This window comes from Barbus barbus (assembly GCF_936440315.1).
Source record: "Barbus barbus genome assembly, chromosome: 5".
NCBI lineage: Eukaryota > Metazoa > Chordata > Actinopteri > Cypriniformes > Cyprinidae > Barbus > Barbus barbus.
In genome coordinates, this window is record NC_136733.1 from 36595844 (window position 1) to 36614352 (window position 18509).

At 41.5% G+C, this 18509-nt stretch overlaps 1 protein-coding gene across 4 annotated transcripts in view; it reads right to left on the bottom strand.

The window, feature by feature from the left end:
• The window catches only part of LOC306869971 (GTPase-activating Rap/Ran-GAP domain-like protein 3), a gene marked incomplete at its 5' end in the record, with an annotated part of 64694 nt that overhangs the window by 13801 nt on the left and 32384 nt on the right, over nt 1–18509 (bottom strand). For 2 of the 4 annotated variants that reach the window (XM_079416958.1, XM_079416960.1), the window contains 16 exons: nt 798–912; nt 998–1072; nt 1170–1274; nt 2370–2485; nt 2911–3017; nt 3326–3371; nt 3541–3649; nt 5916–6019; nt 6121–6219; nt 6869–6944; nt 7084–7110; nt 7450–7513; nt 7629–7693; nt 8006–8124; nt 9261–9360; nt 11470–11544. In XM_079416958.1, coding sequence (XP_079273084.1) covers nt 798–912; nt 998–1072; nt 1170–1274; nt 2370–2485; nt 2911–3017; nt 3326–3371; nt 3541–3649; nt 5916–6019; nt 6121–6219; nt 6869–6944; nt 7084–7110; nt 7450–7513; nt 7629–7693; nt 8006–8124; nt 9261–9360; nt 11470–11544 — 1402 coding nt within the window. Of the gene's footprint in view, nt 1–797; nt 913–997; nt 1073–1169; nt 1293–2369; nt 2486–2910; nt 3018–3325; nt 3372–3540; nt 3650–5915; nt 6020–6120; nt 6220–6868; nt 6945–7083; nt 7111–7449; nt 7514–7628; nt 7694–8005; nt 8125–9260; nt 9361–11469; nt 11545–18509 lie in introns of all 4 variants that reach the window. The other 2 variants (XM_079416957.1, XM_079416959.1) reach the window with 1 other exon arrangement.

Here is an 18509-nt window from a genome sequence, read left to right on the forward strand (position 1 = left end):
TAATACTTCCTTATTCAGGAAGGACACATTAAATTGATCAAGAGTGCAATTAAAGTGACTTATACTGTTACAAAATTGAAATAAAGGCAGTTTTTTTTGGAAGAATCCTGAAAAATGGATTATTAATTGAAGGCTACTCGTCAAAAAGAAAAAAAAAAAATCCTAAAGCATTGTCTCTATAAAAATATTAAGCAGCACAACTGCAGCAAATCAGCATATTAGAAAGGTATCTGAAGACTGTTCAGATTTGCTATCACAGGAATAAATTACATTTTGAAATAACGTTTCATAATCCTGTTTTTACTGGATTTTTGATCAAATAAATACAGCCCGAGTGTTCTGTCAAAAACAGACTCTTTTGAATGGTAGGGTTTATTTATTTTTTTCATCCTCACGTTCCAACCCCTGTGTGATTTTCTTCTTTCCACAGACGACAACAAAAAAAAAAAAGTTAAGCAGGATGCTCACATAGAAACCTGGTGCACAAATTATCGGCACTAGTATTTTTGTTCATTTTGTCAGTTTGTAAGTTTGACAGCCCCTTCTCATTGTTCCTTTTTATTGTATGGAAAAAAGCAGCATCAAAATTTCTTTTTGTTCCACTTTTTTTTCTCCCTTTTTGATCTTTTTCAATGGAATTATTATTGAAATGAACTCAAGTTCAGTGTTTATGTCCATTAATACGATCCATCAAAAAAAGCTGGTCAAAGTTACATTCAGTCTGTCTTTACATGTCATTTGTAAGAAAACTGCTCCTGTGTCCAGTTGCATTGTTTCTCATGAAAAAGCAGTCTCACCCTCCAGCAGCATGACCCCTGCTGAATCTGTGGCGACCAGTAATGACTGTCCCCACGAATCTCCACAGACTATATCATATGGGAAGCTACTGCAGAACGACTGTGACTCCCATGGCTGCAGAGAACATGGCAACACACAGTTAGAGATGAACCATAAGCAAAATAACAGCATCCACCTCACTTTCCTCTTGCCCTCTCACCTCTTTCCTGCAAAGGCCAGTGGTGACGAGACTGGTGGGTGCATCCCCTCGAACTATAGTTTTCAGCTTCAAGGCCTGGACGCAATATTATATCTATTAATGACATTACTCATATTGTGACATTGTCTTTCATGCCATATCTTCATATTTTATTTTTATATATACATCCTACCTGTCCCACTCGAACAAACTCAGCCTGGCGTGCCTCTTCTTTTTTACGGGCGGATTTGGGCGACTCTGGCAGTACATCGCTGAATGAGCGTCGGTTCAGCATGTTCTGCGGAGAGAAGGGAACCTACAGGAGCAGTACAGATAAAGATGGGTCTGAGAGACTGACCCAGAAACAGACAGAAAGACAGAGCGAAGCAGAAACTAACAAATTATTTCACCACTGTATCTTACCAGCCATCATAGAGAGAGTAGGAATCAAATGATGATGGTTCAAATTCTGATTCTACAGTAGAACACTCATTTATGATTCTTTTTTGATAAAGAACTGATTCTTAAGATTCATTTGTTAAAAATAAGTCATTCAAACTTAAAAATAAGTTTTCTTGTTGCATATGAGAGCAACACAACAGAAAGGTTTACTGTCAGTCTACTGACTTTGTATTATTTATTAAAAATATTTCTCTTTCAGTATAATAAATGGAACTGGTTCTTGATTCTCAACCCTAGTAAATGAAGAATAGAAGAATCCTAGAATAGAAATAGTAACAGAAAACAATAAAAAGACAGTGTCCATCTCTAGTGGCAGTTGACAGGGGGCCGCAACAGAATGAAAGTGCATTTGAAAGCTCAGTGGTTTGGAAGAGTGGTGTATGTAAGACTAGAAAAGAACTGTGCAAAGAAACAGTGCAAAACATCTGAAAATACATGGCAGAAAAGGAAAGGTAAGTTTGAAAATAAATACAGAAAAAGTGCTTCTCAACCTTTTTTGACTCCAAGGCCCTTCCTTGTCCACAAGGCTCCATGACTCTTTCAGTTGTTTGTAATTTACTGGATAGGGATTTGTTTTTTAAAATATATCACTTACTCAAAATTTCTAGCAGAAAAAATATTTTAGAGCTTGGCATAACTAGAAAAATGTGCATTCATAATAAAAAAAAGGGTTAATGTAATTAAAAGATTGCATTTTTAGGTCTAGGAATCTTAAAATTTGGCTTCCTCATATCATTTTTTTTTTCTCAAGACAATGGGAACACTGATTCTTCAAAAGAAGAAAAAAAGTTGTTTAGAGTTGAATTAAAGTAAGAAATATCTTATTTTTTTTAGTTCTTTTGGCGTATTTTAATTCTGAGGCTCCCTTGGCAGTTTGCTGAGGTCCCCTAGTGGGCTCTGGCCCCCTGATTGAGAAACACTGTGTCCATACCTTGGGCATGTCAGGCATGAGATCCTGGTACAAGGATCTGATCAGCATATCCAGCGTACGCTGACGTTTCTGAGCAAAAGTGGGGGTCTCAAGAGTGGCTTTTTCTCCATTTATTACTATAGGACACAGAAGGATAAAGGTAGCAGTATTATATAACAATTACCCTTAGGAAACAGCATGACCCATTTTACAAGGTCTGTTTAATGAAAGCATCTGCTTTATGGAGTTCGTGAGCCAAAACAAACCATTAAAGCTGGCAACCGAAAAACACGGGTGTATATTCTAACAAGATGACAACATGAAATGACATTTGGAATGCATTTAAAATTACGTAATCAATTTTGACTGGGACATGAAATATTAGTAGTCTTAGATTTTATGGCTTGAATTATTATTAATAGGCTGGTATTCACAGGCTTGGTTACATCAGCAGAAAAGTGATGTTTCAGGGAAAAGTTGTTATATGTTGGTTTAAGATTATGAACACAACTGATTACACGCTGTCTACAAAATAGCTTTATGTACTGGTGAATTTACTAACATTTAACTAGTAAAAAGTCCCTGAACTCCTGGTGGTCTGTGAACACTGGAGGGGAAGGGAGCGGTGGACCAAACAGCGGCACACTCTCCTCTGAGAAAATCTTCAACCTGCAACAAAACAAAATGATTAAGATACAAATAATATTTGTAATAATAAAATATGATTATAATGTAAAATATTTTAAATATCATTTAAAATGTAATTTTTTCCTTTGAAGACAAAGCTGAATTTTCAGCAGCTATTACTACTTCAGTGTCACATGGCCCTTCATATAGATATTTTTAAGGATTCTTTGATGAAGAGAATGGTCAAAACAACAGTAATGATTTGAAATGGAATTTTTTGTAACACTCAAAATATATTATTAAAACAATATTTAACATGCATAAGTAAAACCTCAAATATACACACATACCTGTAACTATCATTCTGGCTATTATATCGAACTAAGGCAAAAATATCTGTGGTTTATGTAAAGGAAATGATTCAATTGCTTGATAACTGCAAACATTTATTTGCATGTATTTTTAATTGTCTTTGATAAAAAAAAAAATCACCCATAAATAGCTTAATCGCTGTCATTGAGTGACTAATTTCATCATTTCCACTCAGCTTGAGGATGAAGGATACGTGTGAAATGGGAGCGAATCATAGAGGGTTTGAAGGACGGAGAGGCGTCATCTCCCTCCTGAAACACAATGGTCACAATGTCGTTCCCAATGTGTCTCTTCCTCTCTACCTGCACAGATAGAAATAATGTAAGCTATAATCATGCATTCATGAAACATTTCAAAAGGCTGCTTTTGTTACCTGAAACTATTACACCAACTTTTTTCTCTCCAGTATAAACAAATGATGGCCAAAAGTTTCATTTTGAAAAGAGCACATGCCTATGTGTGTGGGTTTGTTGGTGTGTTTGGTCTGTGTGCATGTGTGGATATTCAAAAGCTGCTGTATGACCTCCCGACACCTCAAGCCTGTTAGCCAGAAAGCATAATTGAGCTTGTTAATGAGTCTGAACCATTACGGTTGGAAAGGAGCTTTTATCTTTTATCTCAAGAACACACACACACAGACACATCCCCTTAAAACTCAATTACTACATGGCTGCTTTTCACCCTCCCCTCTCCACTGGCTAGTATCTCTCTCATTCTCTTTCTCTCACACACACATACACACGCATCCAGACACAGATACATGCGCATGACTGTGAGCTGTGACCAGAATGAGTATTTACTTATTGCAGCGACAGATTCATTTCTACTGAGAGCTCAATTATGATTCTCTGCCACTTCCCAGTCCTTACACAAGAGCATACTTCCAGTGACATGCCGTGTAACACTTGAACAATACCTACATGTTTCTAGCATCTGACAAGCAAGGTGGAGCCATAGGATCAGTCAGTTAACTCCAAAACCACCTCATGTTTTTCCAAACCCATATGTTATTCATTCCACAGTGAAATTTTTGTCAGTAACCTGTATAAAATTTCCAAAATTGTGATTAAAATGACTTAAAAACAATTATTTGGCTTTGCCTCAACTAAATAAGTAAATTTCATAGCAATAGGTTATTGAGTGACGATTATGTTCCCTTGAACACATGGGATGGAAACATTGCTTCATGTGCAAATAGTTTTTTGAGATTTTTGTTCATTATTGAAATACCGCTCAAGTCACTTTTATGGTGCTTGTATGACATGCTGTTTTTTTTCTGTTTGGAACTTGACAGATGTAGTTACTATGAACTGTCCTTGATGGAAAATAACTGTAAAGGTTCTTCTTTTGTGTTCCACTCATTTGAAAGTCATTTGGGGGTGAGGAAAATTATAACAGAATTTCCTTTTTTGTGTGTGTGTTGTGTGAACTCTCACTTTAAAAAGATACTTCTTTCAAGGAAAGACTCTTTAACCCTTGTGAACTCTACTTGATTTCTGAGTCTTCCGACTGTTTGGTTTGTCTGCATGCTTTTAGGGGTCGGCAAGAGACTTTTGGAGCGCATCAGCTTTCCTGCTCTTTTCATGAGTGGTTCAGCATTGGTAAAGGTGGTTATTGACACGAAGTGCTAAAGAGGCTCTCGGCTGTAGAGTGCCAAGATCTTGAACTGACACACATACTTTGAAAATCCTGCTATTGTGAATGTTTCCACAAGTACTCCAGTGCACAAGAGCACTACTTGTACTCAATCAGACATATGATCTGATAGAAAAAGTGAGAAACGGAAGGGGAGAGAGAGAGAGATAAAGAAAGAAGGATTGCTGTGTGTGATGTAATCAAGAGAAGAGAGGGATATGAAGTGAGAGAGAGTGAAGTGACTGACGCTTGATGTAATCAGGATATGGAGCTGAGGGGGAAGAGGGAAAGGCAGCAGAGAAAAGAGAGGGAGAGACTGACCGCTGTGATGTCCAGTGCTTTTGGATGTTAAATATAGCCTGTTTTCCCCTCACCACCTACTGAGCTACAGACTGCCTCCTTTCTGCCTCAACAAACACACGCAGCTCCCTTCTCTCTCTCTCTCTCATTCCAATTTCTTTCATTCCTTCTTTTCAGTCTGTATCCTCTGCTCTCCACTTATCTTTCACTCATTCTGTTTATAGTTTTACATGGATGTTTTTTTTTTATTTTCTTTTCTTTTGGTGGTTATTGGAACCAGAATGTGTGGATGTGTGTCTAGTCTAATTCGGACACAACTGGTTTTGGAAAATCTCGTATGGATAGTACTCATATTGGGAATGGGCTGATAATGATACTGATAATACGAAAACCTGATAAATAGTGTCATGGTTGATAAATGACATTAAAATTAAAGTAAATTAAAATCAAAACATTAAAAAGTAAAATTAGTAATTTTCAATGAAAGTGAATTTAGGCACAACATTATGATGTACAATAAAATACCCCAAACTTTTGAATGGTAGTGTAAATAAAAATGAAAAAATATTGGTCAAAAAACAATATGGTACATATATACTGTGCATCTTGTAGCTTATGTGTTGTTTATCTTACCTGTTGCTTGTTCTCTTTAGAATAAGGTAACATGGTGGAAACATGGAACATGAGCTCATGACCCTGATAGACTGTGTAGATTGAATTTATTCCTGTAGTGTCGTCTAAATGGATAAAGAGAGCGCATGAATAAGCAGAATTCACTTGAAAGGAAAAAAAATATTCTTCTGTTAATCTGTAAAGATGTTTTTTTTTTTTGTCCTACTCTTAGTGTCCAGTCCTCCTCGATACCCTGCCCAGCCATGCAGACAGATCGTGTCACCAAGGAGATTCAGAAATTTATCAAAATTCTCACTTCCTGATTCTGGGGGGGGGGGTACAAAACCATAATGAACACAGAGCATTAATAAATTTATCAAACATCAAGGGAGCCACCTTATGCTGTTCACATGCAGATTCTAAAATGAAGGTGAATTATAATTAATTGCATTTGGGAAGTCGTGGCCTAATGGTTAGAGAGGCGGACTCGTAATCCAAAGGTCGAGTCTTGGGCCAGCAGGAATTGTAGGTGGGGGGAGTGAATGTACAGCACTCTCTCCACCCTCAATACCACGACTGAGGTGCCCTTGAGCAAGGCACCGAACCCACAACTACTCCCCAGGCCCCCCAGCATAAATGGCTGCCCACTGCTCCGGGTGTGTGTTCACGGTGTGTGTGTGTTCACTGCTGTGTGTGTGCACTTTGGATGGGTTAAATTTAGAGCACGAATTCCGAGTATGGGTCACCATACTTGGCTGCATGTCACTTCACTTCATCTTCACTTCACTTGTCATTATTAATATGGTATATTTCTGATTGCAACAACATTCAAATAAAATAAAATAAAAATCTGCATCTATTTGGCTATTGGTAATTATTGTTTAACAGTGTGCACAGCACTAATATTGTCAGTAGAAAGGGAACAAACAAAATATTTAGTATTACAAGCATATTAGGAGTGGTTCTGTGCTCACCATTGCTGAACATTTCATCATCTGTCAACTGTCCATCTTTGGCATAAAGAACACCAAATTTAAAGTTTACACTGCCCTGTGAGAACATACAAACATATGTGAGGAGCATACATTGGGAATTCATCAACAAACTGATACAGAAATCATTAAGAAGGTCATTTATTTGCATTGCATACATAAATCAAACACATACACACACTTTTGACAGTACACACCTCTTGCTCCTCCAGCACCAGTAAGTCCTGCCAACAACAATAATAATAAAAAATAAAAAAAAAGTTCAAAACATGAAATATATCTCACTTTCCAAGGAGGTTCAATTTCTAAACACCAGTTAGGAGCACTGATAGTGTGGGTTACACAAACATTACAGAGAGCGTGTTCATGCATTCAAATATCTGAATGCTGCTGACAATGGCCTTTGATTAGCGGCACACATTTCCACAAAGGCAAAGCTCTCTGGAGCAACAGCAGCTCACACAGCGCCTGCGTTTGGATGATTATTAAGCAGAACAACAAACCAGAGCATAATTAACAGAGCAGACAACATGTGATGTTGATTGACAGGTGTGGGTGGGCACCTTCTGAATCTCTGGGTTAAGGATCTCCCTCGGGCCCTTTTCAAAACGATCCACGTTCATGGCACTGGAGGGCAAAAGGGTCATATGAATGCAATGCATTTTAATCTATTTCGCTCATATTAAATGTTCGCATGTGCATTTGTTTACTGGCAAGCAGGATGCATTATAAACAGACTTACCTTAATATAGATTTGACTGATAGTGTTTTTGTCGGACTGTATGGAAGGCTGATTTTTAAAGTACCCTAAAGGAGAAGGACACATTTTGCAAATTATACGAATATGAAGCGAAATATGACATGGCATAACATGACAGCAAGCCAGTATTGCTGGAGGCTACGACACAGGGTTTTGTTGCTCATAGGAAAGTGACATTTAATACCGTGTCACTGTGCTATTCAGGTTTTTTTAGGCATTTAGTCTTCACATGCTGGCCTTTGAGACAACAGAGCCAAACAATGTAGAGTCGCTTCATGAAGAGGTCAATCTGTTATGTGAGTCACTGCACAGAGCAAAAGTGACGCACACACATGCACACCTGTCACTGGTTGACTCACCGTCTTGCGCCACAGGATGGCTCGATACTGTGGGACCCTCTGGTTGTTCTGGTCTGACAGAACCACAGACAGGAAGAAGGGATTCTTCTCTGCATCCGTCCCCACGTAGTTTTGATGAACTACAGAATGAAAGGAGAGTCACTTTCTCTGCTTTTTATTTCATTAGTTATTAAATGCACATTGCTATTTGGTTTAAATGTGATGTACTTGAATGTCTCAATTAATTTACAGAGGCAAGATATACACTACCGATCATAAAGTTCAGTAAGATTTTTTGAAAGAAGTGGAAACTTAATGATTCTTTGAGGAATAGAAACTTCAACAAACCAGCATTATAAAATAAAAGGAAATCTTTTGTAACGTTATACATGTCTTTGCTGTCATTTTACATTAATATAGTGTGCCGTCAATTACTGACCCTAAACATTTCAATGGTAGTGTACACAAAAAAATTGGTCGACGCATATAACATTTTTGGAGCCATTTTCTTTTCTGCCTTCTTGATGTGCTGCCTGTGCAATATTGCTGATAGATGCCACACCAAAGTGCTGTGACCATCTGAACTGTCCTCAGAGACGTGACTGTGAAGATGCCTGTTTATTTAGATCTATTCCTGGCGCATCAGAATAAGAGGGAAAGAGGAAGGAAGGGATGGAAGCCTGCTGTTTGAGGAGAATATTTTGGACTGAGACAGACCAGGTTTATAGGCAGAAGACAAATGAAAAGAGGCTGAAATCCAATTAGAAGACAAGATCTGGTCTGTCTCTGCACCTCCACCCTTCTTCTGGAGCATATTTGATCTCTCTCCCCCTCTCTCATTCAATCACCCTCTCATTGAATGAAAGGTATTTGCAGTGATTTAAATCAATTAAAGAGACGTGGGAACAACAGTGTTCGTTTTTGTGTGAGGAAGGGAGAAAAAGAAAGACAAGAAAAAAAGAGTGATGAAGCGTATAGCTTGTAAATGGTATGGTAAAATGGAATTGGTTCTTAATAAGAACTCAAATCCTAACCCTACTTTGACTATTCTCAAACTGTTCAGTTATTCGCTATGTAATGAACGTTTTTCTTTTCCATAGACTGAAAACGGTGTAATTCTCTTCATTATGCTCTACCGAGTAAAAAGAAATCAAATCCCAGCATGGACATGTGTGCATGCAAAGTATGTGTATACAAGAGAATTTGCAAGTTTGTGTGTGTGTGCGAGCGCGCGCGTGTATGTGTGCATATTCTATACTTGGCAGTGGAATCCCACCTTTTCCCAGAAAGTACTTGAAGTACCATCTGGTGTGATACTCTGGGTTCTCCAAATGGACATCAGTTCGCCTCCATGTTCCAGGCGTGTAGTCAGAGGCCTACAAAAAAAGTCCCCCAAGAATTTAACCAAGATCAGATTTTTTATATACGTATATAGAAATATATAAATAACTTTATATTTCATATATAATGTTTTCTTTACAATTTTTGTTTACTCACAAAAATTAAATGATCATTAAATGATACAGCTGTAATTTTACTTCATAGTCGCATTTTGACTGGAAAGTGATGGTATAAAATGTAAAACATTACTGATTAATTTTTAAAATGTTTTTTTTTTACTTGCATGCTCAAGACTATCACAAATTATTCTTGCAAATTCAAGAAAATCTCTATGTTAGCCAGCTAGATAATATGATCTATTATCTAGACAAACCAATAAAAATTGCAACAAACAATTGGGCGAGAATGCATCATCTTTGTTCTGGACATGTTCTGGCCAGGATTTCTGTGTTGCCTAAAATGTCTGGGTTTTGACTTTATCCTGTTATTGACATCCTCTGTAGGGTTCCCATACATTATATGTAGGCGTATTTGTGCATTGTTTGATCATACTCTGTAGGTCTCGCATGCCATGATTTGTCAGTTTTGCAAACTAAAATTGCGAATTGAAAACATGCCCAGTGGAAACATCAGTTTCTCAAAAACTCCCATATATTGCATAATATATTTACGCTCTCATGAGGCGGTTTTTCAGGCAATTCGAAAAAAAGGAATATTTCACAAAACTGTAATGATAAAACATTTACTTTTTTTGCATTTACAGGTTACCTGGCGTTTAAGTAAAACCCACATGATCATTCTTTTAATGTACTATAACCTCCAGGAAACCCCTCTCAAGTATAAGGGGCTTTCCTAGTCATTACTGCTTGGATAAACCCTTATTTACACTGCACAAGTCTGCGGCACATTACAGCGCCGACACGGCCACCGGATTTGATTGCGGCCACTCTAGTTAATGCTTGTGTTTATACCAGCCACTCCGGCACGTTCCAGAAGCGACTCTTTGTGCTGCTTCGCTAAAGAGACACACCTACTGTGTGTCGCCTTCGATTAAAATTAATGACTAGTGTGGTAGCTTTGATATATGTAAACCTACCAATATCCGTTGTCATGACTTCACGTGAGAGGAACAAATTACGTTTTAGTCGCATAACATCGGTTATTGGAAACACCATTTCTCAATAGTTTTTTGACATTTATATAGCAAATATTGCAAACGTTTTGTGCAAATCTATACAAGCTAATGCCTGCACTCTATTGGTCAAACTACTTTTCACTCATTAACTTCAGCAACTATGAAAACAAAAGGAAAACAAAGCCAAAACCCAGACATTTTAGGTTATTTAGAAATCCCTGTCATGTACAGAAAAATAGGTTTTATAGTCACCCTAAATATAGTATAGGTCATAAAATACAAACCTTTGTATCCAAAAATGGATGAAGTGTAAAATTTCAGCCACAAAGCAACACTGGCTCAAAAGGGCAAGTGACTGTTTTGTCAACTAGCCTGAAACTCTTAATATTTTTTTATTGCTTTGTCGTAAAGCACACACATGCATGCGAACACAAACATGTCTATACCTCTGTTTATCCAGTAATCAATGCCATCATGTTCCAGCACAAATTCCAATTGATATTTTCATGCTGACAAATTCTAAACAACTCAACACAAACAACAGCCTCCCTATATACTCAAAAGAACCCTAATCACTATGGTGACAGTCCACCCTAAATCATTAACAACCAATCAGAGGTCTGTTTTGCTGGGATAAAGCATTGGAGGTTGTCATAGCTACAGTCTGGTGCTTGAAATGAAAAGGACAAGTGGATGGAGGGAGAAAAGGAGAGCAAGAACATTGGGGACTGATTGAATAACTTGGCTTTGATTGTTGTTTTTGCTGATGCATGTGTGTTTCACTGAAACACCTACAGACACGCTCACAAAACACAAAAGCTGGCAGTTTTGATTTGTTGCTCACTGCCAGATGAATCTCTCCATGGTCAAAAGAACTTCAATAATTGTAGAGCTGTTTAACCTCTAGCCACTTTAGAGTCTATTGCAATCCATTATATACAGTGCACGCACACACACGCATGCACACGCACGCGCACACACTTACACAAGTATCTCACACACACGTTACCTCATCTATTGAACCGTTCTCCACTCTGAATCGCCCAGCTCTCTGTATGGCCCCGTCTGCATCACTGGAGATGAGCTGAGGAGAAAAACAAGATATGCCATGAATGTGAGACCACCTGTGTCATGTGGAAGACATTAAAGAGTACAGCTATACAATAGGGTCCAAAAGTCTACTAAAATGCATTTCTCTAAAATATTATTGCTAATTACATTATCAGCATAAAAATTTGAGAACCTGTACTGGAATTGTACTTTTTTAAATATATAATTCTAATATGCTTCCTACTGTTCATAAGTTCGGGGTCAGTACGTTTTTTTTTTTTTTTTTTTTTTTAGCAAGGATGCCTTACATTGATCAAAAATTACAGTAAATACTTTTACATCTGTTACAAAAGATTTCTATGGCAAATAAATGCTGTTCTTTTGTATCAGTGATTGCTTTCACAAAAATATTAAGCAGCATAACTCTTTTCTATACTGATAATAATAGGAAATGTTTATCAGTATATCACACTGAGTCCGTGCTACTGCGACTGTCAAGAGCGGCTCGACAGTGTTTAGTGTCCGCAGCAGCAGCGAGCTGTCAGCACAGATGAAGAGTTCTGCGTTCAAATACACACAATAAAGCAAAAGCCCCAGCAAAAGTAATTACCATGTAAGAATTCGTCATCTCCTCGTTTGACGCGCCTTTAGAGAGAAGTGCATCTTCACGAATAACGATTATAGTAAATAGTTTTTGTTTTTATTTCATTAAATAGTAATTTAAAGCTTTCTATAGATGTATTTATCATGTCTGTGAGGCATGTATTTGATGACTTTCGGTTAATTTTTGTGAAGCGCTCCTGTTCAAGATAAAAGCACGACGTTTTGTTGATATTGTGAGTGCACACAAACAAAAGTAGACCCTTTATAGTTCCGAATGATGTATTACTCTTATGAGTAAAAATTATGGCGTAAGTTGTTTCCATTGAAAAAAAAAGTACTCTAGTACATTTTGTCATTTTAGAATGTTAAGTTCTACTTCTGTACTTTTGGTGAAAGTAACTCAAAAGTAATACAGGAGTCATGTAACGCATTACAATTCTGAGACCGTAATATTGTAAGGTAAGGAATTACTTTTAAATAACAGTAACAAGTAATCTACTGTTACGGGGCTGACGAGACGTGAGACGTGCGGATCCATGTGCAAAGCTTTATTAAGAAACATGGTCAGAAACAGGCTTATATGGTGTGTGGTGGTGATTGTGAAATGAGCATCAGGTGTGTGATGTGTGAATGGTGACAGCTGTGATCTGTGCAATGCATTGTGGGAAATGGAGTCCAGTGTGTTGTGAGTGAAAGTCAATGTGGTGAGCGGGTGACCTCTGGTGGTGGTTAACCGGGAGAGCATGGACCAGATTCGTGACATAGCCCCCCCCCAAGGAGCGGCTTCCAGACGCTCCTAAATACTCCAGGAGGGCGGTGGAGTGGAGGCGGAACAGGGGGAGGGACGGAGGGCCAGGTCCGTGAGGAAGTGGGAAGACCGGGGACTGAGGCAGAACCGGCAGAGCAGGACACCCAGGCGGAACCGGAGACCAGGACAGAGCAAGAGCCCACCAGGGCGGAGCAGACGGACCAGGAGCCCACCAGGGCGGAGTAGATGACCACCAGACCGGAGTAGAAGACCACCACGGCGGAGCAGACGACCACCAGACCCGAGCAGAAGACCCCCACGGCGGAGCAGACGACCACCAGACCCGAGCAGAAGACCACCATGGTGGGGCAGACGACCACCTGACCCGAGCAAGAGCCCACCAGGGCGGAGTAGACGGACCAGGAGCCCACCAGACCAGAGTAGAAGACCACCACGGCGGAGCAGACGACCACCAGACCCGAGCAGAAGACCCCCATGGCGGGGCAGAGGACCACCAGACCTGAGCAGAAGACCCTCGCCAGGAAGCAGACTGGGCAGGAAACCATGGCAGAGTCTGAGATCTGGGGGAAACAGAGACAGACAACACAGGGAGAGCAGAGACAGACAATACAGGGAGAGCATTCATGATCTCAGGGGGCGTGGCAGGGCAGGACGAGGATTCATAGACGGTGTTTTTAGCCGTGACAGGACAGGGCGAGAGCTCACAGACGGCCTCTTTAGCCGTGACAGGACAGGGCGAGAGCTCACAGACAGCCTTTTTAGCCGTGACAGGACAGGGCGTGAGCTCACAGACGGCCTCTTTGGCCGTGACAGGACAGACAGTGAGTTCAGGGGCGGTCTCCATGGCCGTGACAGGGCAGACAGTGAGTTCAGGAACGGCCTCCATGGCCGTGACGGGGCAGACAGTGAGTTCAGGAACGGCCTCCATGGCCGTGACGGGGCAGACAGTGAGTTCAAGAACGGCCTCCGTGGCCGTGACAGGGCAGACCGTTAGTTCAGGAACGGCCTCCATGGCCATGACAGGGCAGACCATGAGGTCAGGAACGGCTTCCGTGGCCGTGACAAGGCAGACAGTGAGTTCAGGAACAGCCTCCGTGGCCGTGACAGGGTAGACAGTGACGTCAGGAACGGCCTCCATGGCCGTGACAGGGCAGACCATGAGGTCAGGAACGGCCTCCGTGGCCATGACAGGGCAGACAGCGAGTTCAGGGACGGGTGCCACCACTTCGGGAGGTTCTGCAGCGAAAGCCACCACCTCTGGAGGCACTGGAGCAGACTCGTGGACAGGAGAGGCCTCAGGAGCACAGTGTGCAGCCCACACACTCAAAATGGCAACCGCCATAACGGGAAGCACTGAGGTCAGGGGAACAGTCTCTGTAACAGCCAGGGTTGAGGCCCTGGTAATGCCAGCTACTCGCACTGACATCAGTGGTGGGTCCATCACACTGGATATCAGAACTCGAAGGACTGACCTTGAATCTGTGGTAACAGCCTCTGGCAGTTCGGCGGAGGCTTGAAGAGACTCTGGCTTGACAGCGACGACGTGAGCAGACTCTGGCTTGACAGCGACGACGTGAGCAGACTCTGGCTTGACAGCGACGACGTGAGCAGACTCTGGCTTGACAGCGACGACGTGAGCAGACTCTGGCTTGACAGCGACGACGTGAGCAGACTCTGGCTTGACAGCGGAGACGTGAGCAGACTCTGGCTTGACAGCGGAGACGTGAGCAGACTCTGGCTTGACAGCGGAGACGTGAGCAGACTCTGGCTTGGCAGCGACGACGTGAGCAGACTCTGGCTTGGCAGCGACGTGAAGGGGTGCTGTTGCTGCCGCCATTTTGTGAGTGAGTGAGGTGTCGCGTTCCTCCGCGACACCCACAGTAAAAGAGGAGCCCACACACAGTAAAGCATAGTCCATAAATTGACTGAGAGATGAACGGGGACCCTCGCGGATTAACCTTGACCGGAGCGGCTGATTAATGCCTTCACAAAAAAAGTCAATAAGTGCGTAGTCCGGCAGATCAGAAAAATAGGCGAGGTCTAAGTACTCCTGAATATAATCCTCGAGCGGTCGCGAGCCCTGCTCGAGGGTTAATAACAGTCGTGCACAGTCCATACCTGGCCAATGTCCTCTTGAAAAGCCGCTGGATCCTTGTGTGGCCGAGTATTCTGTTACGGGGCTGACGAGACGTGAGACGTGCGGATCCATGTGCAAAGCTTTATTAAGAAACATGGTCAGAAACAGGCTTATATGGTGTGTGGTGGTGATTGTGAAATGAGCATCAGGTGTGTGATGTGTGAATGGTGACAGCTGTGATCTGTGCAATGCATTGTGGGAAATGGAGTCCAGTGTGTTGTGAGTGAAAGTCAATGTGGTGAGCGGGTGACCTCTGGTGGTGGTTAACCGGGAGAGCATGGACCAGATTCGTGACATCTACAATGTATTACAGTTTGGAAGTAACTTGCACAACACTGGCATTAACCCTCTTGGGGATGGAGTTCACCAGAGCTTCACAGGTTGCCACTGGAGTCCTCTTCCACTCCGCTATGACGACATCACTGAGCTGGTGGATATTAGAGACCTTGTGCTCCTCAACCTTCCGTTTGAGGATGCCCCATAGATGCTCAATAGGGTTTAGGTCTGGAGACATGCTTGGCCAGTCCATCACCTTTACCCTCAGCTTCTTCAGCAAGGCAGTGGTCGTCTTGGAGGTGTGTTTGGGGTCGTTATCATGTTGGAATACTGCCCTGCGGCCCAGTCTCTGCTTCAGTATGTCACAGTACATGTTGGCATTCATGGTTCCCTCAATGAACTGTAGCTCCCCAGTGCTGGCAGCACTCATGCAGCCCCAGACCATGATACTCCCACCACCATGCTTGACTGTAGGCAAGACACACTGGTCTTTGTACTCCTCACCTGGTTGCCCCCACACGCTTTACACCATCTGAACCTAATAAGTTTATCTTGGTCTCATCAGACCACAGGACATTCTTCCAGGAATCTGCTTGTCTTCAGCAAACTGTTTGCGGGCTTTCTTGTGCATCATCTTTAGAAGAGGCTTCCTTCTGGGACGACAGCCATGCAGACCAATTTGATGCAGTGTGCGGCATATGGTCTGAGCACTGAAAGGGCTGACCCCCCCACCCCTTCAACCTCTGCAGCAATGCTGGCAGCACTCATACGTCTATTTCCCAAACACAACCTCTGGATATGACGCTGAGCATGTGCACTCGACTTCTTTGGTCGACCACGGCGAGGCCTATTCTGAGTGGAACCTGTCCTCTTAAACCACTGTATGGTCTTGGCCACTGTGCTGCAGCTCAGTTTCAGGGTCTTGGCAATCTTCTTATAGCCTACGCCATCTTTATGTATAGCAACAATTCTTTTTTTCAGATCCTCAGAGAGATTTTTGCCATGAGGTGCCATGTTGAACTTCCAGTGACCAGTATAAGAGAGGGAGAGCGATAACACCAAATTTAACATACCTGCTCCCCATTCACACCTGAGACTTTGTAACACTAACGAGTCACATGACACTGGGGATAGAAAATGGCTAATTGGGCCCAATTTGGACATTTTCACTTAAGGGTGTACTCACTTTTGTGGCGAGCGGTTTAGACATTAATGGCTGTGTTTTGAGCTATTTTGAGGGGACAGCAAATTTACACTGTAATACAAGCTGTACACTCACTACTTTACATTGTAGCAAAGTGTAATTTCTTCATTGTTGTCACATGAAAAGATATAATAAAATATTTACAAAAATGTGAGGGGTGTACTCACTTCTGTGAGATACTATATATATATATATATATACACACACACATACACATACACACTCACCGGCCACTTTATTAGGTATACCTGTTCAATTGTTTGGTAACACTAATTACTAATCAGCCAATCACATGGCAGCAACTCAATGCATTTAGGCATCTAGATGTGGTGAAGACGACTTGCTGAAGTTCAAACTGAGCATCAGAATGGGGAAGAAAGGCATCTACTGGCATTTTCACGCACAACCATCTCTAGGGTTTACAGAGAATGGTCCAAAAAAGAGAAAATATCCAGTGGACGAAAATGCCTTGTTGATGTCAGAGGAGAATGGGCAGACTGGTTAGAGATGATAGAAAGGCAACAGTAACCCAAATAACCACTCGTTACAAGCAAGGTATGCAGAATACCATCTCTGAATGCACAACACGTCGAACCCTGAAGCAGATGGGATACAGCAGCAGAAGACCACACCGGGTGCCGCTCCTGTCAGCTAAGAACAGGAAACGGAGGCTACAATTCGCACAGGCTCACCAAAATTTGACAATAGAAGATTGGAAAAACGTTGCCTGGTCTGATGAGTCTCGATTTCTGCTGTGACATTCAGATGGTAGGGTCAGAATTTGGCGTAAAGAACATGCAAGCATGGATCCATCCTGCCTTGTCTCAACGGTTCAGGCTGGTTGTGGTGGTGTAATGTGTGGGGGATATTTACTTGGCACACTTTGGGCCCCTTAGTAGCAATTGAGCATCGTTTAAACGTCCACAGCCTACCTGAGTTTTGTTGCTGACCATGTCCATCTCTTTATGACTACAGTGTACCCATCTTCTGATGGCTACTTCCAGCAGGATAATGCACCGTCACAAAGCTCAAATCATCAAATAACTGTCCTCACCTTTCATTATTAATGTTTCACTGTTTTTTTATTCTTTTAATGATGAAAATGGTTTGAAAATCTGGCCCATGATGTTTTATTTTATCATAAACCAACATAACATATAGCATATAACATAGAGTCGGACTCATAATCCAAAGGTTGCAGGTTCGAGTCTTTAGCCGGCAGGGATTGTAGGTGGGGGGAGTGAATGTACAGCGCTCTCTCCACCCTCAATACCACGACCGAGGTCCTTGAGCAAGGCACCGAACCCCCAACTGCTCCCCGGGCGCCGCAACATAAATGGCTGCCCACTGCTCCGGGTGTGTGTTCACTGCTGTATGTGTGCACTTTGGATGGGTTAAATGCAGAGCACGAATTCCGAGTATGGGTCACCATACTTGGCCGTATGTCACTTCACTCACTTAAACCACTGGCTGATGTGTAGTGCTGGAATAATCCACTTATTCCCTTTTCGCTTCAATTAAATGACATTCCCTACTTTTTTTTTTTTTTTTTTTTTAAATTCGCCATCTCAGACATTTTGACACTGATAACTGCATTTATTGTGCACATACTCTTAAGATTTTAAAAATCGATTTTTAATTACTTTTTTTTTTTGGTGAAGTTTTGGGCCCGACTGCCTTTCTCTCTCTTTCTCTTTTTCATCCTCTTTGTATGAATCTCTTTATTAAACTGTTTTCAGTTCTTTCTTTTTTTTTTATAAACAAATGGTTAAGCCACAATCTAAGAGGTCTGAGAGTGCTGCAGAGATGCTCATGAAAAGACACAAGAGAGACAAGGTAGCATATAGCTAGTCTGCTGTGATATACAATCAACACAGGTACACACAGATGACTTTGCTTACATGAAAACCCTTAGATATGAATGCAAATGCAGCTGCAAACACAGTCAGAGGCTTATTAACAGCCAAATGATCCCTGTGTGTCTGATCTGTGTGCAGCATTGATCACTTC